The sequence below is a fragment of the Daphnia pulex genome, chromosome 2 (assembly GCF_021134715.1).
Source record: "Daphnia pulex isolate KAP4 chromosome 2, ASM2113471v1".
NCBI classification, from domain to species: domain Eukaryota; kingdom Metazoa; phylum Arthropoda; class Branchiopoda; order Diplostraca; family Daphniidae; genus Daphnia; species Daphnia pulex.
In genome coordinates, this window is record NC_060018.1 from 3,410,938 (window position 1) to 3,438,352 (window position 27,415).

Consider the following 27,415-nt stretch of genomic DNA (forward strand, 5'->3'; position numbering starts at 1 on the left):
ACGCTAGTAACTCGGCGAGCGCTACAGTTCTGATCGTAACAATTCGTCATCATTCAGAGAGCCAAGACTGCGGAACGGGCAAGAAACTTGAAAAGAACCCAAAGGCCCTCCAAAATGTCAAACCAAAGACCTGCCAATCATCGCAATAAAAAAGAGCGGGGGGACGAAACACAAGTCGTTGCGGTCGGTTCGTTGGAGACAAAAGGACTTCACGAAAGAAAAGAAAACTCCCGGAAATAAGAAGAAGAAAACAAAAAAAACATACAGTACATGTACCGAAAAAAATAAATAAAAAAAAAAAACGAAAGGGAAATAGATGGAAGCCCACAGACTGTATGGATCTGGCCTCTTTTCTCTGTGTCTACATGATTTATTCATTCACAGTCTGAATTGAAAAATTCATTCCATATTGTATTCTTCGTTTTCTTATGACTTTTTCATATGTTTTTTTTTTTTCTATTTTTTGGGTCCTTCCTTCCAAATCCAGTGACCATCAAAAAAGGGTTTCGAGAATGAAAGAGAGAGACGAATAGCTGCCAACGTTCATTATTCAACGGGAATTTGACGACGTCGTCTCGCTTCCTTTTTTAAAAGGGAGGGCGGATGCTTTAGCGCGTCGCCGAAAGGTGGGAAAACGACCAAATGATGAAGGAATGGGAAAACCCCCCTCCATCTTGTATCCTTTCATTTCGTGTTGCCCTTAGTTGTCCATTAGCGGCGACAACGTTCGATACCCATTACAGTGTATCGTTTTCTTTCTCTGACGCAACTCTTTTCACCAGCCACCGAGTCTCCAACCCTCAAGTTTCCAAGTCAGTCCCATTCTCGCGTGCTCCTGTCTTAAAGCTCCTGTCAGCTCGCATCATCTACTTCTCTTTACGGGGAAAATCTCGAGCGTACACAGCATATATAGTGTGTGTAGTATATGTCATTTGCGCTAGATTGAACAGCAGCAGTAGCAGAGGCAGAGCAACAACAGGGCCGGCGGCCCGATGGGCGTTTGTTTTTTTGTTTATAGTTATTGTGGTCCATCTTCTTCTTCTTCTTCTTCTTCCTTCCATATATCTGTTTATTCTCCTTTCTCTTTTGTTCCGTCATTCTCCTTTCAGTCTCTCCTTTCTCTCTGCCGCCTGATATGGCGAGTAGTTACTACACACTGTGCTCTCTCTATACGTACGTAGTACAGCGATCGATCGAACGAACGATGGCTGACGGGAGCCTCTCCCGTATTCCAAGGACACGGCGATGCCTGACTTTGGTCTGCGAGCTCTTTCCTACCGTATAGTATTTGATGGTATTATTTCGCCCATTTTCGGGGCCGCGCCCAAACAGCCTCGACGCACATCAGGGCAAAAGTTAGTCGACTGTTCGTCAATGACGGTGACGCCGTTACACAAGTCGCTGGGAGGTAAAACTATCCCAGGCAACAACAACGACAACAAACAAAACAAAATATCAAACAAAAACTAAAAAGGAGCGGACAAAAAAAGAAGAGATGAAAAACTTTGGTCGTATTTCCATATAACCACCGGCCCCAGCGCGACCATGACGCACCCAGCGCGTAACACGTAAGAGCACTTAGTGAATTAGTGATTCCGAGCTGATCCCCATCACCTTCCTTCTGCCAAACATCTTTATCCCATGGGCGACCAAAAAGTGAACATTCGACTGATTCTCATATAGTTTGGACGCCGTCGCTGCCCAGCTTTATCTCTCTCTCTCTTTCTCTAGATGGGTATTGTTCTGGGCTATTATTCTCTTTTTGCCTCTCAGAATCCAATCAAACGCAACACGGGCTTATTTGGCGCTCATAAACTATGTCGGCATTCGGCGCGTTCTATGTCTCGGCACATCGTCAAAACTCGGAATTACGTGTGCGCGCAAGGAGACGACGACTCTCGTAACTGGCCGACGTACAACGACAAGAAGAAGTAGAAGAAGAGAAAAAAGAATATACAAGGACCTGAGGCTCGAGTAGGGAATGAAGGAAAAAGATAAAGAAAGATTGAGTGTGCGAAAAAGGGAAATAAAGAAAGAGCCGCTTTGATATAGCTTCTTTATAGCCGGGATTATTAAGTCGGTCGTTGGTGTCGTACCCAACCAGCCACGGAGGAGGAGGAGTATAACAATAGAAAGAAGAAAAAGAAGAAGAAGGAGAGAGAGAGAGAAAAAAAAAGGAAGGGCGATGAGGTTTCCTCGGATGAAAAACCATCAACGACCAACGAAACCTCGACTGATGGCTGCCTCTCACATCCCTTGATTAGCTCATTTCTCCTTGCTCCAGCACCTTCCCCGCTCGGCTTGCATCCGACCCGTCTGCTGCCGTCTGTACGCTGAGTCTGTACGTACGTACGTATAGACTGGCCCAAAATAGAACCTCATCACCATCAAAAGCTCTCCTCCCAGTCGGGTCACTGAGACGGTCGCCGTGAATGAAGACACTCTTTTAAGTGTTTGACTCTCTCTCTCTCTTGAGCCGAGTGAGGTTGGCCTGTATGCGACAGCAATGACCGTGAGTGCGAGGTGTACTGTTGAATCGACAGTCTGGGTTTCTTTCATACAATTACAGATAGATCTACAGATAGAGAACAAGGAAGTTACCAAAGAGATGGAACTCTGCTTTCTATTGGTATATAGAGCAGAATGAACTAATCAACGCTGGGTCCGTCCATCACTAACCCAATACGTCACTTCTAATTGAATCGTCGTCCTCTCGAGATCGAGTACTCTTGGCTTCTTTGCTGGCATCATCCACCCTTCAAAACCTCCCACCGCCCGTCTAAACTCAAAAGCTCATCCCAAACCACACTATAGAGACTACAAACACACAGACAGACAGCAGCAGCAGCAGCAGCTGTACACTTGTATAGGCTTTTGAGGCCGCACGGCAATCCGGAAGGAACCATCCAGCCACAGCAGAGGCTCGACAACTTGACTCTTGCCATTTGACTGTGCTATACATAGTATAGACATTACATTACCACAAGATCCCCGTTGCCTTAGATTCCCTTTTCTTTCCATTGTTGATGGAGGGTTAACAATTCCCTTCCATTATACACAAACAGAACTGACGGATGGATGCTAAGAAAAGATGATGATGGCGGCCCGGAATGAAAAAAGGAAACGAAACGAAAAGAGAAGAAAGAAGAAAAAAAGGCGAAAAAGGAAAGAAGAAGAAGGGCGATCGCGACGGATAGGCCGGTTCCGACTCTTCATTCTTACAACATTTCTTTGTGGAGGGAAAACTCTGAGCAAAAAGAAATGCGCCCAGCACACCCTTCGAGAGAGCGGTGCTATTTCTCTCGACGGCGGTGCTGCTGCTGGATGTTGGTGCGCGCGTTTAGTTAATATAAGTGATGAAAAACAGGGTTGTAGCAACAGCACAGAGGGAAAAGGGGGAGCGGGAGAGAAAGGCAAGAGACGGATCGTCGTTCCAAGTCCATCCATCTCTCGGGCTCTGGGCTAAGAAGAAGTGGGGAGGCTAGAGTTCCCCAAGTGCTGCTACCACGGTTGAACGAACTAGAGAGCAGTGCAGGGTTGGCCACAGATATATAGAATCCCCAACGAATGGCACACACACACACAGGACGGTGCTTTGCTAGTGGTAGTAGTAGTGGTGGTGGATGCACCAAAGGATCAATTCGCTTCGTATTCTCTATGCCGTTCGTCTCCGTCGTCGTCGTCTCTCCTTATTCGCCTCCTTCTTTTGCGACCCTTTTTCTACCCCACTTTTTCTTTTTATTTGCTATGTGTGTGTGTTTGAGTGCGTTTCCTTCCTGTTTCAAAAGATGGATGGATATCGTTTGTTCCTTTCACAATAGACGGACAGAGCGCGCACTGTCGCCAGTTTTTGAATAACCGAATCGATTTCGTCGTCGTCCCTTCTTTGTCCCCCCCCCTCCAGTCGCTTTTACCGGCGTCATTTATCTACATCTTGCCAATCGTCATCCAATTCAAAATGCACAGAGCAATCGAATATTACGAACAAGAAAGAAAGAAAAAAAGGAAAAATGGGGCAACCAGACGTGGCGTTACGTAACTTGAGATATTGATGGTGTGTTAAAGTCAATTCGGAGGAAATGCCGGGCAGAAGCCAACGAACTGCGGGAGAATTGACGGCCGTTTCGGAACGGCCGGAAAATCATTGACCTTGTTGATGAACTTTTGGCCGACTGCCTCTTTTTTTCCTAGCCGCTTTCGGAGCTAGCTGGGTTTGTTGCCGACTGTCTGTATCATCCATTGGCGCGAAACGGCCGTCGTTGAACGTCTTTTATGGATGGGGAACTGGGTGGTGGTGTTGGGCCGAGGATTTAATCAAGGAAGAAGGCGAGCGTTGATGACTCTATGCGCCATTTCGCCACAAAATTTCCACCAACATCACCATCGTCTTCCTTCCTCTCTCTCTCTCTCGCCCCAACTGTCTATAGTTGCTACTATCTGCCGCCAAGCCATCCGTGTCTTTTCCAACTGTCTTTCTATCTCTCTCTCTCGGCTTGGCTCTCGTGAAAAACAGCCAGGCGAGCAGAGCGCCAAGACCGTGAATTATGGTAGCCCACAAATCGTCTTCTTGGCAAAGCCCGGAAGAAGAGGAGAAGAAAACGAGAGAGAGAGAGAGGCCAACGCGAGTCGAATACATAAGATAAGCGAAATAAACCCTCCCTCGCTAAGGCAAGCCGCGCGGCTATATAGCTCCCAACCAATCGATTTCGACCGTTTGTTGTTCCTCGACTTATTTTTTATTCTGTATCTTCTTCTCCGCCGCCGCCACCGCCTTTTTTCCTCCCCTTAGTTTCTGTTGCCGAGTACGTGCAGTAAATGGCCGCATTACAATGTGCGGCGTAGTAACCTAGTATCAGACTAGTAGTAGTAACAGCGCTTCCATTTCCACGCCCAACTGCTGCTGACAGTTCTCGGTGGATATTAGCGCTAGTTAGATATACAGTCAAATGCAAGCAGCCGCACGTATACTGCAGCAGCGGCCGCTGCTCCGAAAACAATACCCCCAGCCTGACCAACATCTCTCTCTCTCTCTGGCGCTCTCTGGCCAGCAATAGTCACTCCGCATTTCGTCCTGTTTACCGAGCTCTCTCCACTCTCTTCGCTAATTATCTCACGCACGAAAGGAAATGAAGGGGGGACGGACGGACACCAAAGGGGGGGATAGGAGGAAAGTGGCTACTATAATCAGACTAATCGATGGCGTAGTCCATCTAATCCAAGATCTAGATAGATTATAGACTCGCTCCGTCTCTCGACAAAGAATCGCATCCTCAATCGCTGGGCGCAAACACGAGCCAAGACCTACTAGATTCAGTCTTAGAATTGCATCCGATCCTGTAATCAACTCTCGTCGTTATTATCATCACTCTGAGTGAGCTGATTATTGCAAACCATCGCGCGAGTGCTATCGTCAACCGCCGTCTATACATTTAGACACGTCTCGCCGGCGGCCATGACGGTAATAAGAGGAGCGCCCATTCATTTAGCGGCCACTCCTACATTACATCCAGGTATTATGAGCCCCAGAGCATGGATACAGGGCCATCCCACTATTCAAGTGACGTGTTTGCCTGCCCCCCAAAATGAAAAAGAAAATCGCTGGATGGATTTGTACGGCGAGTGCAATAAGAAAGACGCAGGTGATGCACTCGGCCTTTTCCTCTACTTACTACGACTACAAGAATGACATGTAATATGAACGCGTGGGGAGACATCGGCGTCCAAACAGAGTGCACCATATATGCACGTAGATGAAATAGATATAGACCTGCTGCTCCTGGCTTGTTAGTTAAGTAAAGATATCAAGAGCGCCGTTTCCACCTTGGGCGTGTGCGTACGCCGTGTTATGCATGCACGTAGATAACACACGGAGAGAGAGAGAGAGAAAGAGAATTCATCGCTGTCATAGAGATAGAAGATCCGGCACTTTCCAGGCCGAGCCCAAAGAGCTCAGAAAACTCAAAAGGCGAGAGGAGGGGAGTAGGTTTCTCATTGAAAAGATGCGAAGCAAAGATGGAAAGGAGTAGCGCAAAAGAGCAGCTATAGCGGAGGATTTGCATCTTGCCTCTGGTCATGTACTTGAATAGAAAACAAATTCGAGAGAGCTAGGCAGCAGCTGGCATCAGAGAGATAGTCGTAGAGCACACGACCGACGCATACAGTATCCCGGTCCTTCCATCCGCTTTTATTCGCTCGTAGTAGGAGAGCTTGGCTGTGTCAAGAGGCTGCACAGATTCAGACGGGCAAAAAGAGAAAAAAAGAAGAGCAAGAGAAAAAGAAAAGACAAGAAAGAAGCTCTGAGCAGGATCGCTCGGCACTGCGTCACTGCCATAGTCTCACGGACGGACATAGTCTCCTTAGAACCTAATGGCCAGCCAGATAGAGGCAGATGGCTGGGCACAGACATGCACAAACACACACACACACATTCTCTATATAGACATACATATATAGTACTGGAGAGAGTGAAAAGCTCGATGATTTGTCGCTGGAGAAATGACGGCAAGTCGGCTCAAACCCGGCAAATATATGCAGCGATAGAAAGAAACTCTTCATGCCCGGCTGCCGTGCATGTAGAAACAAGTCAAAACCCGCGGGATCGTCCTATACCCTCGCGGGGGCAATCTAATTACCTTTGCCTGCGCATAGACAAGGCGGAAAAATGCATACACATATATTCGAGAGCAGCCGAAAGGCGTAAAAATGACGAGGGAAAATGTACCATTGTCTGCGTAATGGAAAAAAACTGAGAGGTGGAAAACGATAAAAGGGGAAAACAAGTAAAGAGGGAGAAAAACCTCCCCGATGAAATCATCAGGCAACTGGAGGGGGTTTCGTGTTTTCATGTTGTAGAAAGCAATCGCCCAAGAGGTTGGAGAAGGAATGAAATCACTGGGGCCGGCGCGCGCGCCTCATCGCGCTTGGCCATCTTTCAAAACTGCCAGGGTAAATTGAGCGCGTCCGAAGATATAACAGGAGGGGGAGAGCTAGGACAAAGAAGCCATCGTGGCAACCAAAGTTCCTTGTGTCTTGCGCTCAAATGGACCAAGTGGTTGGCTTAGTATTTACGAGGATGCAAAGCGCTGTTTGGATGGAGCAAAGTCGATTTGTTGATGGCGTGAAAACGCCCAGACCGGCACCCCCTCCACACCCACCGATATTTCCATATTCAAACTGCTACACTCCATCGACCGTTGCGCTTCCCCTTTGTCGGCAGAAAAGGTCGAGCCCTTATGCAAATGGGCAATCCAACCACAGCCTGGATATGCCTCGCGCTGTAGAGTGCGCCATGCCATCGTCCTCCCTCTCCCCTTCTTCTACCTCTATACATTTCGTGTCGGGTTGCCAATGGTATGTATGTTCCCCATTTGATTTTGTACTTCTTCCTTCTCCCCACGGTTTTGCATTCCCCAACTTCTTCACAACAGTCGAAAAAAGTTATTCACTGACGGACACGGACAAGGAAAAAGATGCGCACGCACTTGATTATTACTCTATGCACAACTTTTGTGTCTGCGTGCATTATTCATGACGGCCCAGGATCAAAGGCAGGAAAGTAGCAAAAAAGAAAAAAAAAAGAGAAAAGACTCACGAAAAATAAATCATAGTAAAAAAATCACGAAGAAGAGAGATTCATCAACTCTGGGATCCTCCACTTTTGTCTGGTACGAAGAATATTCTGTTTGCTACTCACAAATAAGATCCTCTTTGTCTATGCGCCCGACTATATTATATAATATAACCGGATCCCACTACTGTATAGGTACACATGGCAACTCATCAAAAAGTCGGTTAGACGACTCACCGCATGAAATGGACGCATACAGCAGTATGTACTTTGCGAGTCATGCCACAGAAACACAACAAAGAAAGAAATAAGAGTCGACTCACGAAAAAACATAAAAGAAAAGAAAAAAGGGAGAGAAATTGGCCGGACGACCGATCCGATTTAATTCCCGTTTTTTCTGCAATTTTTCAAGCTGCTTATTGTCTTTATCTGAGATGCTGACGAGTCAAAGAGTTTTCTCTGTAAACAACCAAACAAGAAATGGAGGGAGGAAAACAAAAAATGAAAAAGACGGAGCGAAATGGAAAAGCTAAGGGAAAAAGACAAATAGAGAATCAAAGAGACTCGCGATAGGAACCATTTGTTTTTCCCCCCCAAACAGCAGAGACGTGCACGTCACATTATACTGTTTCTTTTGTTTATCGATGGCTCTCCAAAAAGAGACGATGTGCATAAAAATTCTACTCGACTTTTTTTTATCAACTTTTGTTTTTTAAAAGATGGAAATAACACAGTATAAGCTTTCACATTGTTTCATGTCTACACGTTATGGGAAGATTCAAGTGAAAGACTAAACGGGGACACGGCTTGGACAACGCCCCCACCTTCTTCCATGAGAAATGAGCCATCTAAAAAAAAAAGTTTGTTGCCCAATTGCCCCCGAAAGACATTCATCCCCCGCAAATATATTCATAGAAAACGATTTTGCGCCATTAATAGCTGCGACTATTGTTACTTTATTTGTGTTGTTGTTTATTATCGCCTCGTTTACTTTTCGGGGAAATATCCAGGCAATGCCTTTCCTGTTGAGAAGGATTCTCTTCCTCATTCCTTATTCCTTCCAATTGCATTGTTTACATCCTCATAGTCCCCATAGTCCCCAGACAAAGCTTCCTCCTTTTTGTCAAACTAATGCATCACAGGAATAGAAATACAACCGAGCTGTAGTTGCATCCAATAGTCGAGCCCATCACGTATTGCACAGGAGCTTCCAAAGCAGACGCACCATTCCACAACAGAATATGACGCAATAAAACGGAGCAAAAGAGAAAAGAGTAAAAATGAGCGATTACGAAAAAAGGAAAAAAAAACAAAAATGGTACAGAAGACATCTGGTGCGCACATAGAGGCTCTCAGCTAACGTTCAGCTGCTGCGGTAATAAACGAAGCCGGCGGGTTTCTCTCCTTATTTTCTCGCAGGAAAACGTAATTAAGTTCACTTTTTCATTCCATACAATATCGCACATGACCAGAAGAAGAAGAAAAAAAAAAAAAGAAAAAGCCAGAGGGCGTGGCAAAGTATTACATTTGCACAGAATCTAAAGCAGACGGAGGGGAGTACACAAACACACAAGGAAAAAAACAACCTCTCACAGTTCGTTATTACTATCCTTCTGATGAAAAAGCGCTGGCTTATGTTGATAGCAGTAGCACCAACACCACCACCAGTATAGTGTAAAAAGGAAAAGAAAAAAGATAGTTTGGTGGAGCGGCTTCCCTATTTTATTATTTTGACTATATGCGCCTGCCCGCTTTCATTATTTCTTCCTCCCACCTCGGTCGGGCTCTCCAAGCTGGCCTACCGGTATATTTCTTTTGTTCTTTTATAGATGTTAAGCTGATCTTTCATTCGGTTAATAATGATTATGTTGCTTTTCCCCCCTTGTATTTATTTTTTTTTCCTCCCTCCCTTTCCTTTCCATTTTCACTGCTAATACTAGTGTATGTCTATTGCTTTGAATACATCACGTTTCCCCGGCAGGGAGAACTCAGCCTCGGCCGGCCTCGAACGTGGCTCTCTCCCGCGCCCTCACCATTCCCCGTGTTGTAATATAAAGGGAAAAAAGAGATAAGTTAGCAACGCGTGAACAGACAACAATAGTTAACGAGCCAACAGAGAGCACTACATCTACACCGTAGACGAAATACAGCGCTGGAGAGAGTTGCCGATGAAAAGACCTAAAAGGGAGTCCCGAAATGAAGCGAATAGGTTGTAGATTACTCGTGCACTGGATGGGCATCGGCCAGCTCACATAGTTGTAGACTATATATACAGCTGTCTCAAGCTATACTGTATAAATCAATTTCTGGCTTCCTGCCGAGCGGAACCGATTTTCGAATTATCTTAACATGAATGTAGTTAAGTGCGGAGAGACAGTTTGGCTTAGGCAGTAGTAGCAGTCGACATCCGTTCTCTTTTGAATGTGGAGATTTTCAAATTTGGCAGACTCGGAAAATAATAAAAACAAAAGACCCAGCACGTCTCTCAAACGAGGGGGGAAAGAAGAAGAAAAAGTTGAGAGAGAGAGAGAGAGAGAGAGGTAAAACAGACGGTACGGTCTTTTAACTATCTTGGTCTCTCTCGCTTTCTTTTCCCTCTCTCTCTCTCTATTTTTAAAGTTGCGAGATTGGGATTCTGAAGTGGTATTCTCATCGTATTTCTCCTCTTTTGCTTTGCTTTGCTTCACTTGGCCATAACCACGGCCAGAGCAGTAGGCTGTGCGGTTGGATTTGCAGAAACAGGAACACACAAGAGAGAAAGAGAGGGGGATGCACAGCTCAATCCCTCGTCCTAAAAAATAAGAAGGTCCTCATCCGAAAAAAAGGCGGAAATCACAGGGAAAGAAAAGAAAAAATGAAAGAAAAGAATAGTGTGTATATAGAGGATTGTGTGTGCCAGTCTCATCTACAGCCCTGCCTCTCAAAGTCTCATCGGCCAACTATTCTTTTTTGGCTGTCTGGGCCGGGCTTGTTATGTAGTGAGGGTAAGACCTTAGGTTTGTCCGCTCTCGAGATTCGGCCAGGCCAAAGCATTCCAAAGGCATCGCAGGATCACACTGGGAGAGCCAGCTTCGCAGAGGCACGTAGTAGTAGGAGTGAGAGAGAACGGGAAAAAACACAGAGCACATCACCAATCACAGGGAAGCAGAAAGCTATAACAATATAAAAAAAAAAAAAAAAAAACGGACGAAATCCCGACGGAATGTCCCCTCCCTCCTTACTGCTGTGCCTTCCGACTATATAGGCTTTTGCTCGTTAAGATTGGGGCGGCGGCGGCGGCTGACGATCCGCTCGAGCGAAATGCTCCCATCTTTTTACTCCGCTAATCAAATGAATAGAAAAGTGATGAAACACGCGAACGAAGTGACGGGAGCGCCGAGGGGCTGTAAAAAAAATAAAAAGGAGGGAATTCGAACCGACGGAAAACTCCCACTATCATCTCATTCCTTCTTCAACTTGCTCACCCATTTTCCTAACCCTCACAGAGAGAGAGAGAGAAAAGTCAAACGTAATCAACACTGACGAGGGTAAAAAAGTTGGACTGTGTAATCGTAAGAGAGAGAAGAGTAGTAGTATTGCCACTGCCGTTGATGCAACTTTCTGACGAATCGGGAAAAAATAATATAAAAAAAAAACTCGGCAGGGCTGTACGCGCATCTAACGACGGCTGCGCTTCGCTTGAGATCCGACAAGATCATCACGCCCGATTGAATAGCCAAGGGCGACCATCATCAAAAGAAAGAAACGCGAAAAGACGAACTGATAAGCAAAAGACGGGAGAGAATAGAAGGGGAAATGAGAAAAAAAAAAAAGAAAACGACGAAGGAGGGAGAGAAAAAAAATCCAATTCGTCAGAAGCCGGAGGACAGAGCGACATGACGGAAGGCCAAAAAAAAAACAAGTGCAAGATATGTAATAATAGACGAAAAAATAAAAAAGAGAAAGATGGAGAAAGGAAGGAAGGTGGGAAGCTTTCCCTTCGTATCGATGAACGAACTGAAAGAAGGAATGAGAATAACAAGAAGAGCGAAAGAAATTGATAGAAACACGTGTCTTATTGTATTGATTAGTAATGCGACGGCAAGGAACCTCGTCAATACCATCAAAGAGGAACAGACAACAACATACTAGCCCTACCTCACCCCCACCCCTATATTCCTGTCACTGCACCAATGTTGCATCTACAAAGTAAACACGTCCGCATCTGTTTGTTTCGACGTCCACCTCAAATCTAATATGTGTGTGGGGCGGGCGAGTGGAAACACGCTTGAACCTGCTCGTCAGATTTCCTCAGAGTTTGAGGAACGAGGTATACAGGGCCTCTGAGAAGCCAGGAAAAGCACAAGGGTCACATCAATCAAGAGTTCCCATCGCCGGGTGGTGGGCGGCGGTGGCCGTCGTTTGGTGTGTTCAGTATGTGTTGACTTTCAATTAGGCAAGCATGCACTAATGGCCCCGACGGCCTTATTATGAGCGCCAACTTACCAAAAGCTGGGGTGGATTTTTAAGAAGACACAGCGAGCGAGCGAACGAGCAAAAAGGAACAGATAAAGATAAAAGACAAGCCCAAGAATGCAATAATAAAAGTCAAAACGCAAAGAGTTGAAAACGGTAGAGACACAAGAGGAGCAGATTACTGACGTTGTTTTTTGGTATTTTTCTTCCTCAGTGTGGGAGAGACGAAGAGGAAGACGAGGAGGTTGGAAGGTTGGAAGAACTCACCAAAAGGCACGATTGACTATTGCAGAACTGTTTGAACATGGTCAGCCAGACCATGCGTTAAGGTGTTCACAGACGAACGGAAGAACCGCCAGTTTGTTCGTGGTGCTGGCCGATGCCGCCTGTTTGTTCTCTGCTCGTCTCGGACTCGAATTCGGGACACTCACTGGACTGGACTGGTTGACGGTGACAACGGCGACAATCACTAGCCGATGCCGGCAAACCGGAATTCACCGGAATCACACCAAACCACCACCAAGACTTGGGCAACAACATGATTTGGTTACTCAATACCCACACCATCAGCGTCCTCCACTATCACGTCTATTGGGGCGGGGGTACGACTTTCTCACTCCGCTGAACCACCGACTGGCCGGCAACACGACGCACGATAGTCAAAGTGCAAAGAAACAACAACAAGGCGGAATCGTCGAATCGAATCCATCCAGTTTGGGTGTGAGGAGAGAGTAGAGAAATGTGGAAATGTCGAAAAATAAAAAAGAGCAAAGTCGAGAATTGGCTGGCGATAATGTCGGTAATATCTCGCCTGGGTGGGCGTCCCCCGAGCTAAAGGCTACCGACGCTACCGCACCAGACTGACCAGCACGTCGACCCCAACTAACCTCGACGGCATCGCAGCACCCGCTCTTTTCAACAAGACTATAGGGCTAGAAGTTCTCGACTTGTCCGTTCGTGAACCCAACGTATAGTGTGTGTTGGGTGTCTACGTGTCCCTCTTCTCTCTTTCTTCGACTCTATACTAGACTTTGTGTGTGCGTGTAGCGACTTTAGACGCAGACGCGCAGGTCTCTCATCTCCGGATATTTTCGTGAACTCCTCCCGACCGAATCCAGACATCCGCGTTCTCTTCGACGCCATCTAGTCACAACTCGACGACTTCCTTATCGAAAACTTTCCTCGCGTCAAAGATACACGGAACATGATGAATAAATAAAATAAAGTTGCACAGCAGTGGCAGGACGATCGGAGATCAATCGCTGAACGAAAACTAACGGCATTTCTTGGCGGGGGAACGAGGGGGGGGGGGGATGTGCAGTATTTTAATCGAAAAGTGAGCGATGAACTATTCAAGGAAGTCGTATTTTCATTTCAAAGTTCTCACGAGCCGACTGGTATGCCCTCTCTAATAAAATAAAAAAATGCGCTTTTCAAAGTATTCACCGAGACCTTCTACTAAGGGCAAATTTATCGACTTTCCATGTCCCTTGGGCGCTCCGAGTTTGGATCGAGTTTGACAACTGAAAACATATTCCATCGATTTTTGCTACGTCTCAATAAATCAAACAAGTAGTGATCACATTCCAAAAGTAGGACAGCCCAAGACGACCACAAAGTTTCGAAACATTGACAGAATGGTGAGAGACTCAGTGGAAGAAACTAGGAAAACCGGAGAAACAACCCATGTAACGAATCATGACGGACAGCAAGAAGGGAAGATCAATGGAGAATTGGTAGAATAAGGTATCGGTTGATTCATCATGAGAGGAGCTCGAGAAGACCGTTACACGCAACAGCCAACGACGAGAGCACCTGCATGTTGGATCATTCAATAGTCATAACATAATATCATGTCATTTTCAAGCAATACGAAACGCAAAAACGCAATCTTCAAAGAAGTGACCCCCTTTTTTCTCCCGAAAGTAATCCAATATCTTTCCATTTTTTTATGTCGGTCTATAAATTTCCTGAAAGATGTAAGTCAAATTAAATTAGATCCAACAACATTCGCAGGTGTGACGGAGATGAATGAACCCCATGAGCATAAGGTTCAATGCGTCCAATTACTTTCTCTCAGTTGCCTATTCAAGTGTTCGTTAGCGCCTAGATTGTATTACGCGAGTCCCCCGTATTCATGCCGTTGGCTAGACATCTGATAATCTCGTTAAGATCAAACCAATTCATCTTAACAACGAGTCGAATATATCAACCGGAATCCGGAAATGCTAATAAGAAAAGGAAGAATAAAAAATAATCAAGTACGACGACGACGAGCATTTGACGTTATGACGCGGACGTGAAACAGGACATTTTGAGCAAGCCGGGCGGCACGGATGAAAAAAAAAAAAAAGAAAAACAATTCGAGGCGATTTGAACGGGACGACGTGAACGAGACGACGTGAACGAGAAAAGTTAGTAGAGAAGGAAGTAGAAAAGTATGAGGAAGTAAAACATTTGTTTGATAGTTAGTGAAGTTGATAGTTAGTGAAGACGACGATGAATGGAGAGAGAGAGAGAGAGAGAAAACAAATGCACACACAGATGCTTATAGGATGAAACTGTGACGTACTGGAAAAGCTACCTGGCGGAACTGCCGGATGGCGCCATTGATGCGTAGTGTGTCGGCCGCGATGCCGGCGATATCGCAGCCTCCTCCGCCGCTGGATCCTCCTCCTTGTTCCTTCAGCTGCCGCAACGAGGAGCTGGGGTTGTGACAGTGGTAGCACGACGTTTCCGGCTGCGAGTGTTGCCGAAGCATTTCGCCGCGGAGACACGGAGTCCCGCCGCACGAATAGCCGCTCGAAGCCAGCGAGGCTGCCAGCTCGGGGACCAACTGACTGCTGGGCAATCTCAAAGATGAGTCTTGGCCATGCCCGTAAAATCCCGACTGACCGACGACGCCCGATCGGACCGATTCGCGAGACGTGGCCCTCGACAATGAAAACGAGAAGGGCTGATGTTCGCAGACCCGCGGCCGTGAAGGAGTGATCCCAACTGATGGATGCACGGGATGATAACGCGGAGAATGATGCTGAACGCCCTGTTGATGCTGCTGCTGCTGCTGTTGCTGCTGGTGAAGGTGAGTGGGCGGTCCACCGCCGCTGTGGTGTTGCTGCGACGACAACGCCGAGCTGTGATGGTGATGGTAATGAGGTGAGAAGGACGACGACTGCGAATGATGAGGCCCGTGACGGTTGTAGAGACGGGGACTCGGCTCGCCCACGCTGCCACAAGTGCGCTCGTCGCTGTTGTCACGCCGATAGTGCAGCTCAATATCCGGCACAGATCGGTTGGTGCGCGTAGTTTGGCCACCACAGCCGGCAATGATTCCGGCCGCTGTACTGATAATGGCAGAGTCGACAGAGCTCTGCGAAGGAGGCGCCGTCCGGACGGCAACGTCGCCCAATCGCTGATTGATGGCCAACGTGTTGTTGTTGTGGTGTTGGCTGTTGTCTTGGTTCCAGCAGTCCAACAGATTCACAGAGTTCTTGCGACTGCGACAAGGTGTTTCCGTTGAGCTCCACGGAGATGCATCCGCCAGATCGGGGGCATGGCGCTGGTCAAACGACGGGGCAGTCAGCAGCGGCCGCGCCGCCGCCGTGGGTCCTGAAACATTAGACGACACCGACGAGGCCGACTGGTTCTTGTAAACGTTCTGAAGTGAACGCTGACTAGCGCCCAGCGGACGCTGCGACGATGGCTCCTCCTCGTCGTCATCCTCACCGGCGACCGTGGGTTCGAGAAGAACTTCTGGCGGTGACAGATCCGCCGCCAAAAGATTGTCGGTCGAGTCCCCGCGGCTTAAGCTCACCGCTCTCTCTGTCGACAGACTCGCCATAATGTCAAAGCTTTCTCCGATCTAAATCTTGCATCCAATGCCACTCTGCCTATTTGGACCGGACCCGACTCAGCAGCCTGCAATCACATAGGATAATAATACATTGTAGGTAATGATATAGTGATGAAGACCTAAATACTAAAAGGAAACCCCCCAGCCCCCCACAATGGGGTTCGTCATAGGTTACACACACACACACACTGTCCAGATATTCAATTAATTAGAGCTCATGATTAAAGGAGTCAAGGACATGAAAAAGTTATCCTTTGGCTCATCAAGAGTTCCATTTTTGTACCCGATGTCATGTCGCGGTGGGCGAGGACATGCGTTGATTGAATTAGAGCGTGGCTCTAAGAGCAATTAGGATGAGTGCCTCTCAAAAGATCACGAGACCAAAGTAGATTCAGCAAAAAAAAAAAAAAAAGAAAGAAAACGGCCAGAGGCTTTCCATTGATTAGGGAATAATAATAGAAGACTGTATACACCATCTCGATCTCTACTCTGATTAAAATCACGTCTCCTTTTTCTGCCTTCCCCGTAGCGACTGGGAAATCCCCGCCAAAGTTTAGAGGATTTAGACATGGAATTCACAATGAGGATGTAAAATAGGGTAAAGCCGAATAGCTGGAAAGGAGACAACGAGTGTTCAAGGAAGGAAAAGCGGGAAAACGTGTTTCAAAAAGATCACAGAGCTTTAATTTGACTAGAAAATCACCAGGGGCCTGATACCGTTGATGGTATCAAGTTTCATCTTCTGGTTCCGTCGAGGATGACAGCAACTTCCTCCTTGACTAGGATTACATCGTATAAACGTGTACGCGCCCAAGAAGATTGCATGTTGCAGAACAATAAGGGAAATTCAGCATAGATAAGCCTCATAAACTTTGGCCTACAAACTACAAAGTTCACCTTCGGGACTTGTTCAGCCGTGAGGCCCATCTTAGATAGTTTTCTTAGATCCAAACTCTCAACAAGACAATCATACTGTATTTGGCTTCTTCAAGTGACATCAGGCAGTCGGACAACTGCACAGCACAGCCTTGATGCCGTGGCTTTTCTCTCCTGTATGTCACTACGTCCACACGCTGGACATTGTTCGTCGCTAATTGCAAAGTCTGGAATGGAGGCCGTGCGCAAGACGCCAATTAGCGCGAAGTGCACTGATTTAATTTTGGCTAATCTTGAGGGATAGAAGAGAGACCAGTCGTTTCTGGCGGCTCGTAACGTGACGTGATGCAACGGGTCGGACGGTTATTGTGTCACGTTATTGCCAAGCCACCGGCTAGTGTATGCGCGAGAGCAGAATAAGAGGGAAAACATTGAGAATGAAGAGGGAAGAAAAATGAGCATTAACAAACATAAAGACGATAAAAATGACAAGATTCAAATGCTTGTTTGTTGTACTGGGGAAAATTGATATACCAGCGAAGGAGTGAATTGCCACCAATGGAAGACTGAACATTTACAGTCTAAAGTTTTGAGGTCGCCTGAAGTTGACTGAAGTTACGTAATCTAATATAGTTGCTTGACATTTTCATGGCTCGAGAAAAGAAAGAAAAAAAAAACCCAAAAAAACAGTAACAGAAGGTACACGAAGTTATTTTTAGTTCAGGCAAACTTCCCACTCGGGGTTCTGTATTTTCTCACTTTAAAACCACGAGCCTATGGCAACCTGGGACTCAATCAGCCGGAGCACGTGTAATCCGTGTAACTTGCGAGACTTTGGCCTTCACTGAGCGAACCCCTTTCTTCTATATGCCTTAGCATGTTATTCAATTTCGACCGCACGATAATTGAAATCAAATGAACCGTCAAACGATCCGTCGAGTTAACTCGCATGTGAGCGCGAACTCTATTCCGCCAGGTCCAATCGCCTTAGGGTATGATGGCAAAGCTTGCTTAAGAGACAAGAGATCAACTACTGCGAGACGATCCATCAATAGGATCGGCGTATAACGCCGTAAGTACGCCAGAGTGAAGACAAAATCCGGCTGACATGGAAACGTATTCCCAACCAACACACTCATCCGTAGTACGTCATTCTCGAGATGAAAGGCAATACCGAAATCGCATGGCAAAAATTTTGTCTCACTCTTATTTCCATCCAAGTATAAATACAACTTTCGTGCCAGATATAGTAGTATGTATATCATCCTTTTTTGAATCTGAAGATATTAAACATCATTCATCACAAAAGCCTGCCTTGCCGTTCCAACACAGCTTGGCGTTCTAGGCTAGAAAAAATATATTTATCCGGATGACGACGACGTCAAAGACGATGAAGGAGAAAAAGTCGGTATTCAAAAGTGGAAATAACATTTTTGACTCGGCAGGAACATTTCAATACATGTTCCCATTATTTAATGATCCCTTACACGCGCACACATATATTCTTGTAATGGAAAAAAGCTTGAACCTCACACTGGGCGTTGCCTATAACTTTCGTCGCATTTTTCGGTGATTGAACGTACGTAACGTGCCAGCAGGGGAAAGAAAAACTATGCGACTCCACGCACTGTACACCAAACTAAAGTAAGTAATGACAGGCTAATATCCAGAGTGCACTGGGAAAACAATTGGATGAACATCATCATTCGTTCAATAAGAAATCTCGCATGTCGACAGTGATAAGATTCAATTTCCGAACCCAAATTCAAAGCACATCATTGCTTCCATTTTTGATTGGATAAAAACGATGCCTAATACGGTGCTATAGATATGGCAGGCTTTCAAGTACGAGATATCTACAAAACAAATATTTCCAAAAGTTTGCAAACGTGACATATCATGCAGATGTTTGTTCTACTGACGTCACTAGAGGATGTGATTAGATGATCCATTGCACACAAAAAGAGTAGATACAATTTCCCGAAAAGCAGATGAATAGCTAGTACCGAGATCGAAGTGGTGAATCGATACACCCGAGGGCATTCGTGCGAAACGAGTGCATAAAAAAGGAACGATCAGTTTGGCGAAACGATACAAAACAGGCTGTGTAAATTATCATCGTTTTGAGGTCGGAGCCTAGTGACAAATCCCGAAAATCCGCAAGACACAATTTCATTTTCAACTTTTAAGCTACTCTTCAAAGAAGCGTGAAAAGTAGCGAGAGCAGTGAAGAGAAACGCAAAAGCGACGGGACGGCGTGAATTTATGTCGCTCCCCGCATGCGATCATTCCAACTGACGGCCTGATGCCGGCGGATGCCGCGACTGGTAGAAATGCCGCATATATACGACGGAAAAGTAAAAGAAAAAGTTTTTAGGTTTGTCGTAAGTCAACGTCCGCTGCCGTCTTATCTTCCATGCGTCTCTTTCTCCCATTCTCTCTCCATTTCAGAAACTCTAAAAATGGAAATTGCTTTGGGAGGGGAAGAAAAAAGTTGGCAAAGTTCACAACAAACGAATTAAGAAAATCCCACTACTAAACAAATATTAAACTAGAAAGAAAACAAAATTAAAATTATAAAAAAGAAACTAATCCAGTCTCAAGAGTTGAGCCACGTTGGCTGCTGCTTTAGACACAACAGTAAAAAAATAGAATATTTACGACAAAAAAGAGAAAAGAAAAGGATGTAAAACCAAGGATCCGGGAAATCTGGCTCTGGTCCTATATAGGTAATACACATTCAGTGGTTCTTGTTTTGTGAAGCGGAGCAATAATCAAAAAAAAAACTGCTGTTTAGCTGGAATAATTATAGCCGCTCTCTTGACGTCTTTACGCACGAAGCCTCCGTAGAGATTTCATGTGAAGAAAGAGAACACAGCACGGGAGTCTGACGAAAGCTCATCCGTTAATACTGTCATCCGTTCGTGCAAGTTGTAAACCAAAGACAGGGGGATCAGATTTTGGAGTAGGGCAGCTTTCGAGTTCTGCGAAAGTCGCTGTCGTGCTCAGAGTTTTCACGAGCTCCCACCAGAACAGCCTAGGAGGCCCTCAAAATGACGCTCATGATTTATTTCCGTTCTCTCCTTTCCCACTTTTTTTTTGCGCTTCTTTGTTTTCGCGTCTTGTTACACCGCTACTTGGCGTTTATGGATTGAGATCATGGTGGTAGAGGGACGAACAGCGCCAGCGTGAAATTCAAAGAATCACCCCAGACAACGATTCGGAACGGTATTCAAATGAACTTTCTGGGTGGAAGACGACACGAGGAGAATGGCGTGGAAAATAAAATTGGTCGAGGGGAGGGGAATGCAGACTTTGCTTTCGCCATTCATTATGCTAGTAGTAATTTCAAGCACAAAGAACTGAGTCAAGTGCGAATAATGTTATCGCTCTGGGAATCCGGCATAAATAAACTCCGGCGACACGTCGGAAGCAGCAGCAGCAGCAGCAAACTCCCACTCTTTTGACACGTAGACGTGTATAGAGCTCTGTAGAGTTATACACACATCGATCGTCGACCATTTGCTGTTGTTCCGATTTTTCTCACGGGGCTTTGACTGAACACCTCTCGCCTACGATTCTCTAGGTAGTTTTTCTTTCGCATCTTCTCGTTGCCTCTCATCATTTTACACCTAGTTGAAGCTTGAGAGAAATGTCGATAATGGAACACACAAGACATGGATCTCATTTCTAACCCATCTCCTGGTCGCGATTCTTTAGAGTTAACCGTCAAAGGCGATTCAAATAACGGAAAGACGGGACAGAACCGAGTAGACCATTAGAAGGATTCGTCCGGACGACTGAAACTTTGATGTGCCAAATCACCAAGCGTTATGCAACACAGATCAAAAGAGATCAAAGCCGTCATAGGTATAGGTCGATACGACACGAGGAAATGTTGAGCAGAAGTCGTAATGTAATGTCGGTCGGACGATTGAAGTTCAGGGCACAGATCCTTTAAGAGCTACCTAGGTGATCCTTAGTTAAAGGCCACGGATTCAATCTGGATCAAGTAATCACGCACGGCTGATTACAATAGTTAGACGTGATCCAATGGAAAGGCAGCGACTTATTCTTCATCCTTTTATCATTAGACTCCACTTGTTGGATTCAACAATCGTAAAATTAAGGGCCAGGGAGGCAGACATCTTTATTTTTTTTAAAGGGATCGTTTCTTTTTCATTCCGCAGTAGTCTATATAACATTCCCGTCTTCCAAATGGAAAAAAAAATCCCTAATGATTGAGATAAATCTACTCGCAAAGACATAGACTGCAGCAGCCCATACAGAATGCAATCAAAAAGAATTTCGTATAAGGGGCGTGTGTGCCAATGATCGGGCGATATCAATGACTCCCGCGGGATCATCCCAAGCAGACAGAAATGAAAAGGAATTCTAAAAGAGTTCGTACCGTGTGAGCTCCTACTTCACAGAGAAGAAAAACAGGCAGAAAAAAAAAAAAAAAAAAAAAAAAAACGAACGAGTCGTGTGTCGACGTGTCACCGACTCTCGGGTCCCATCACTGGCCGGCACGAAAAAAAAAAAGGAAAAAGGAAAGATCCCGTTCGGTACAGTAAATATACCTAGCTCCTGTAGTGGTACCCGCAGGGTAATAGAAGAGAACAAGAAAAGAAAAATAAAAAGGAACCGAGTAGAACAGAGAAGTTATGTATAGTATATATGTCCTATCAGCAAAAGCCGTTGGGGATGGTCTTTTGAAAGACACCAGTCTCGGGAGACAATCGTTGGTTGGCGTCTTCACTCATACACAGTACACACTCCCACATATAGCGGCAGTAGTAGTAGCAGATACTAAATATTCAACTATTCATTTATGTACAAGATCTACAAAGGAGAGAGAAAAGAATGCGAGAGAGAAGACGCCTTCAACCACACACCAAAGAATCTGTACGGAATGGCCGGAAATCCGCAATTCCGGCGAATAACGGCAACGACAAAGTTCGTGCTCTGCTGCTGCTCCTGGGTGTAACTTATGCATTTCGACGTTCTTTGTCTTCTCAGTCAATTCCTCCGTCTTGGTCGCATGAAAAGCGATACGTACCTCCTACGTACATGGGATGGGAAATTGAACAGCTCATTTCCCTGACTTTGCAAAATTTAAAAGAAAAAAAAAATGCAAATCCCAAATCACAACATGACTCATGCATCCGTCTGCGATAACTGTTATTAAGAGACCTGCGTCATCGCGTTATATGATCATAACCTATAATGGCCTACGGTTTTCTTTCATTATTAGAAAGGATCTTGGAAATAAGCTAGAAATGCATTTTCCTTATTTAGAAAAAAAAATACTATTATCGATCCTTTTTTTTTTCATTCCGTCACATGGCCCACCTACGTGACTGTTGTCTCGATTTCTTTCGTCCCGTCTTGACAACAATGTAGCAAATCCTTTTCATCACCATCTCGAATTCCCTTTCATTTATTAATGCAAACATCAAACCGCTCCTACAACATATTCCTCATTTCAGATCACGATCTCGACATCTTTGTTGCTTTTAATAGAATTTTCTTCTTCGTCCCCCTCTTTTGGCCATTGATTTCGTTTTCCCTTCTCGTCCCTCATTCTCGACTCCCCATCCTTCTATTTATCGACTACTAGATTTTACCATTGCTTACGTCCGCTTTGGAGCCCTTCCATCTTGATCACGTCGTTTCTACTTAAAACGGTTCGATAGCAGAGGAGTCTATTCGGCTCAGGGCAGTGGATTATAAGGAAGTAGAGACAGACCCAGTCTGCTGGCTGTACTGTACACGTCGTATGTTTTAAAAGGAAACGACGGCCAGGTTGGGGGGGAAACACTATACAGCGCCCAGCAAAATCAGCACGCAAGTAAACGCGCAGTAGCGTGTGTGGTAGTTGGAGGCATGGGGCAAACGGGACGACGCAAGAAAGGATCGATAAATCAATGAGCATCATTGTCTATGCAACCAAATAACACTGATTTACAAACAAAGAGTCGAAACAACAGAAACAAGACAAATATATGCAGACAGGCAAAAGCCCAGCAATAATGTCGCACGCACAAAAAAACAAGAAAATAAATTGCTCAAATCAACTGTCCAATCTTCCGCACTGTCGATCTCAAAACCGGCGAGATGATGAAGTGATCGATAATGTTTGCTAGACCGATGGCTGTGTACGATACGTTGTATACTGCAAGTAACCGATGCATCAATAACTCAACAACAGCCACGCTTCGACCGACACACGAAAAGTTATACCCGAACAACACCAAACAGCAAATCAGGACTTGGATCTATGCGCAATTGCGCATCGGATGAATCAAACCAAGGTGGCAACTCTTCAAATAGGATTTCATTCGAGCTCCTGTATAAACGTTGCCCGTAACAGCTCATTCAATAATTCATCTAGTTCTTTCCCTCAACATTTACAGAACTCGTCAATTCTGGGTGACTAATGGCATCATTAAGGGATAGACGCTAACAGAAAGTTCCATCTGTCTATTCTCAAAGTCGCAGAAAGTTCTTCTTTGTTCACGATCAATCCTACGCGTGCAACATTAAGAGTAGGAGGCGTCATCCAACATCGTTTGCGCCTTCGATCAAAAGTCAACGCTCATTCCTAAGTCCTCGGGCGCTTTTATTCTCATTAATTAGTCGTGAATCTCTTTGAGCAAGCAACCGGATAGGCATCACACCCAATGCCAAAAGCCAGATATCAGTTCACTGACTGCGGCAGACGAGTTTTCTGTTGCCGACACACCATCACCTGTTTTTAAAAAATAAATTCACGAGGCGGCAGCACGGGCCCCACAGTTGCGTCACACACAAGGTGAATTTTCTTTAAAAGAACTAAAAAAAATGCTGATACGGCAATGCGAGATTGAATGCGGGGGGGAAAGAAGAAGCCAGAAGAATTATGAACAAGTTATTCTTGGGCGTTCGCAGAATTACTGGCTATAGTCCATTGTGCAATAGCATCAGAGAGCAGCGGTTGCTAGTCGAGGGTCGTCCCCCCCCCCCACCCCACTTGGCAATTCAGTGAGCTCCATATTATACCGGTAGGTGGGGTTCTATATGCCGACAAGACGGAATCCAATCACGTACGATTTTTTCTTCTTCTTCTTCTTCCTCAAATCACGCTCTTGTATATTTAGTTATTTAGAGCAAAGGCTGAAAGGAAGAGGAACGAAGGGGAATAACTAAAGAAAAGAAGGATTAGAAGAAACCCAATCATAGGGAAGGCTAGGCCTTAATGCGAAGCTAGGTTTAGTTTAGTTTCGATTATTCGGGGGAAATTGAAAATGGAATATTTTAAACAACCAAACAAGACATTTTTCAACCAAAAAGAAGAAGAAGAAAAAACGCCCATCAGATTGGTTCGTAACCGCGGGTCCCCCATTCGAGCGTCCAACATTGACGACGTCGTCCTTTTGACAACCAGGACATTATTCAACGTTACCAAGTCGTGCCCGTTTTAGCTGATTGATGCTCCCATCCAATTCAAAAGAAAGAAATGAAGTTTATTCTGAATGGCTCGAAGGTTTCGAGGCATTTGATTAAAATGGATGGCATGACTGTGTGTGCACAATGTATAAGGGCGGCTAGCTGCCACTAGCCGGAAAAAAAAATAGTTATATATAGCAAGGTGGACAGAGTGACTCTTTGATGAGCATCCACGCAGATGGATTGCGTGTCAGTTCGATGTGGTCAGACCGTATCGATTGCGTATCTCATCTGCATGTATATGCACGGTAAACATAAAATTAAAAAGCATAACAAGAAATAGGTAGAAAAAGAAACACTAACTTTGCTTCTTCGCACGACAAACTTTCAAAATAATCTACTTCTTTCAATATTCATATTGCCACCTCAGCCACTACCTCCCGATTGTCCCCGTTCTTTCGGCTTCAAATCGTGCTTCACGTTCGAGCCAGTCTATAGCTCAAACACAAAAACAAACAAACAAACAAACAAACAAACAAGCGACAATCGAACGATATTGTTCCGACACGACACGGCGGACCTTACATAACGAAACGGTTCAGAGACATGAAGTTAATTCAATCATCGAAGCCCTGCAGGGTCTAGACTTTGAAACGTCATAAAGGAAACATTGGATACGTAATGGCCGACCGGCGGCCTGGCTGGCAACCCAAAAGCGATATCAAGATCGACCGTTTTGAGCTCACGAATTATTGCAGCGAATGTTATTCCGTCACAGTATCAAAAAAAGGGGGGGGGGGGATGAAAAGCAAAGACCCCGCGGACGACGTGTATATCAGAGCCCACAGTGTCGTTCATTTGGCGGCGTCAAATAAAAGGGGGTCACGCCTTCGCTCAAGTTACGAGTCCTATTTTCTGTCTTGGGGGGTCGACGATAGCTTGCCATTATCTCACTGATGCCAGTCTATTGAAATTCAGCAAGCCCAACAACAAAAACAACAACACCAGTAAAAAAGGGAAAAGGGAGGAGCTGGCGGAAAGTGTCGCCATTCTTATTGTTGTCCCATGCGACCGCTCGGAGCCCGCTCGATTTAAAGATGAGGGTGCCATCACATCCATATGAACGAGGAACGTATAGTCCGACGGGCCACAAGGCGAAAAGCGATAAAGAAGGAAGGAAGCGGCAGAAAAAAAGAAGAGGGGAGAAAAAGAGAAACGGGTTGAGTCCCAAGATATGGACGATCGTGGTGACACCCGGCTGTTTCATAAAGTCGACCAGAGAGTGCTAGCGATCGTAAATCATCACTTCCAATCTCCCGCCTTAGTATATAATATATATATATACTGTTGGCATAGTTACTCCAGTGCCCACACCAGTCTTTCTAGAGGCTTACGTAATACCATTTTTTTGTCCCCCCCCCCCGTTTTTATTATTATTATTATGTGGGTGTCATTGTCCTTTGCTTCTCTCGAGTTCACTGACAGTGTTCTTCTCGTATGCGCAGAGAATAAGACTATGAAAAATAAAAGTAGCAGCTCATCAATTACAGGAAGCGAGCGAGAGGAACCACCGACTGGTTTTGTTTGTTTTTTCAGTCTCAACCAAAGCTTCATATACTCCGTGGATGTATATATACCCCCCCCCCCCCCCGCAGTTGATTAACGACCCAGCCCCTCTTCCTCAACCATGACCAACAGCGGCCAGGATCTCACGTCGACGAAACATAAACGCTGGACAAGGCAAACACAAGGAGCCCAAACAGCTATTCTTCTTCCTTCCTTCCACCTATCAAATAAGGAAGCAAGAAAGGGAGGAATATATATATATATATATGTAACAGTTAGCCATAGAAGAAAACAAAAGAGTCCAAATCGCATAAATTTCCCGTCGGTGGGAATCCTTCCCCGCGAAAATTGCTATCTTTTCCACCAGCTTATGAATGCACACCTCTCTTACTCTTTCACTGCTTTATTGCGTTGTTCGTCTTCTTCGTTTTGTCCAGGGGCTTCGCCGTTCCTTCAACCAGACGCTCTCCATATATACATATTTCCATATATCTTATTATCAAAATGCTGTACGCCGACCCATCCCCGTATACACTCTACAGTAGTCAAGTAGGCAGAGCGAGGTGAGTCGATAATAACTGTAATTGGATTGGCCCGCCCAAACTGCAGATACCTTTCCCCATTTTCCGCATGGGTTCACACAGACACATACTGGAAATTAATATAGACGAGAGTGAGAGAGAGAGCAGGGACCTCAAAGACGAATAATTGCCGCTACTGCTCGAGTACCTATCGCTCTCAAGTTCATAGGTGAAGGTTCATCAGTGGGAAATGAGAAGAGAAGAAAAGAAAATGAAAAGCTTTTCTCCTCACCACACTTGATTGAAATTCTCTAGCAAATGCCACGGGCGCGCGAGTGTTTAAGAAACGGAGCGATGCGAGAGAGGCAATATATATATATAGAGATGGATACTAAGGACAAGATGAGTTACACAGACAATAGCACAAAGATATAAAAAAAGGGGGAAAATACGTGGCCATAACTCGGCGAGACGTCATTGCGTTGTGGTTTTTATTTTTAGGCCTTGCGGGTACCGACTCATATTTTTTCGCTTCTCCTTTCATGTTCTTGTATCGTCTAATAACTAATCGATCCGCCCGTTCGTCCATTTATTAAACCAGCCGCATATTGCCTTCACCCCACGGGAGAGAGAGTAGAAAAAGTCGAGGAAACAAAGGAAACCAATGAAATAAGTTTCGAATTTTTCACTGCGCAACCGTACGAAATGAGAAAAGATGCATCAAGTCTGCCGGGGAAAAGAATGAAGAAGGGGGAGGCGATAAAAAAAAATGGCAACTTTTAGTAGCAGTGATCGCCCATCATACACGTACCGCCATCAAACGCAAGTCAAATGAAAGGAAAAGCGCATTGGAGAAGCGAATATGCCGGCGGAAAAAAAGGGAGGACGAAAAAAGGGAAACGGGGAAACAGCACGCACGATGATTTGCAACGACGGTTCGATGCCCCAACTATATAACCAGAGACGGTGAAGCGAAGTCTGAAAGGGCACCCCCACCCTATACATTATACCCAGTCAGCCATCCATCCATCCGTTCGTCCGCCGAGGCAGTCTATCAAAAGCGCGGGTCTTTGGCCGCGTGCGTTAATACAAGACACACACACACATAGGAATCGTGGCACGCGGCTGTAGAGAAATCGGAACCAA

General features: G+C 45.4%; 1 protein-coding gene across 15 annotated transcripts in view; it reads right to left on the minus strand.

Annotated features, from left to right (window-relative positions):
• LOC124188415 (small conductance calcium-activated potassium channel protein 2-like) overlaps window positions 1-27,415 on the minus strand; it is a 54,654-nt gene that overhangs the window by 12,504 nt on the left and 14,735 nt on the right. For 8 of the 15 annotated variants that reach the window (XM_046581023.1, XM_046581034.1, XM_046581028.1 and 5 more), the window contains one exon: window positions 14,595-15,940. In XM_046581023.1, coding sequence (XP_046436979.1) covers window positions 14,595-15,863 — 1,269 coding nt within the window. In that variant the 5' untranslated portion in view covers window positions 15,864-15,940. The remainder of the gene's footprint in view (window positions 1-14,594; window positions 15,941-27,415) is intronic. The other 7 variants (XM_046581038.1, XM_046581030.1, XM_046581035.1 and 4 more) reach the window with 1 other exon arrangement.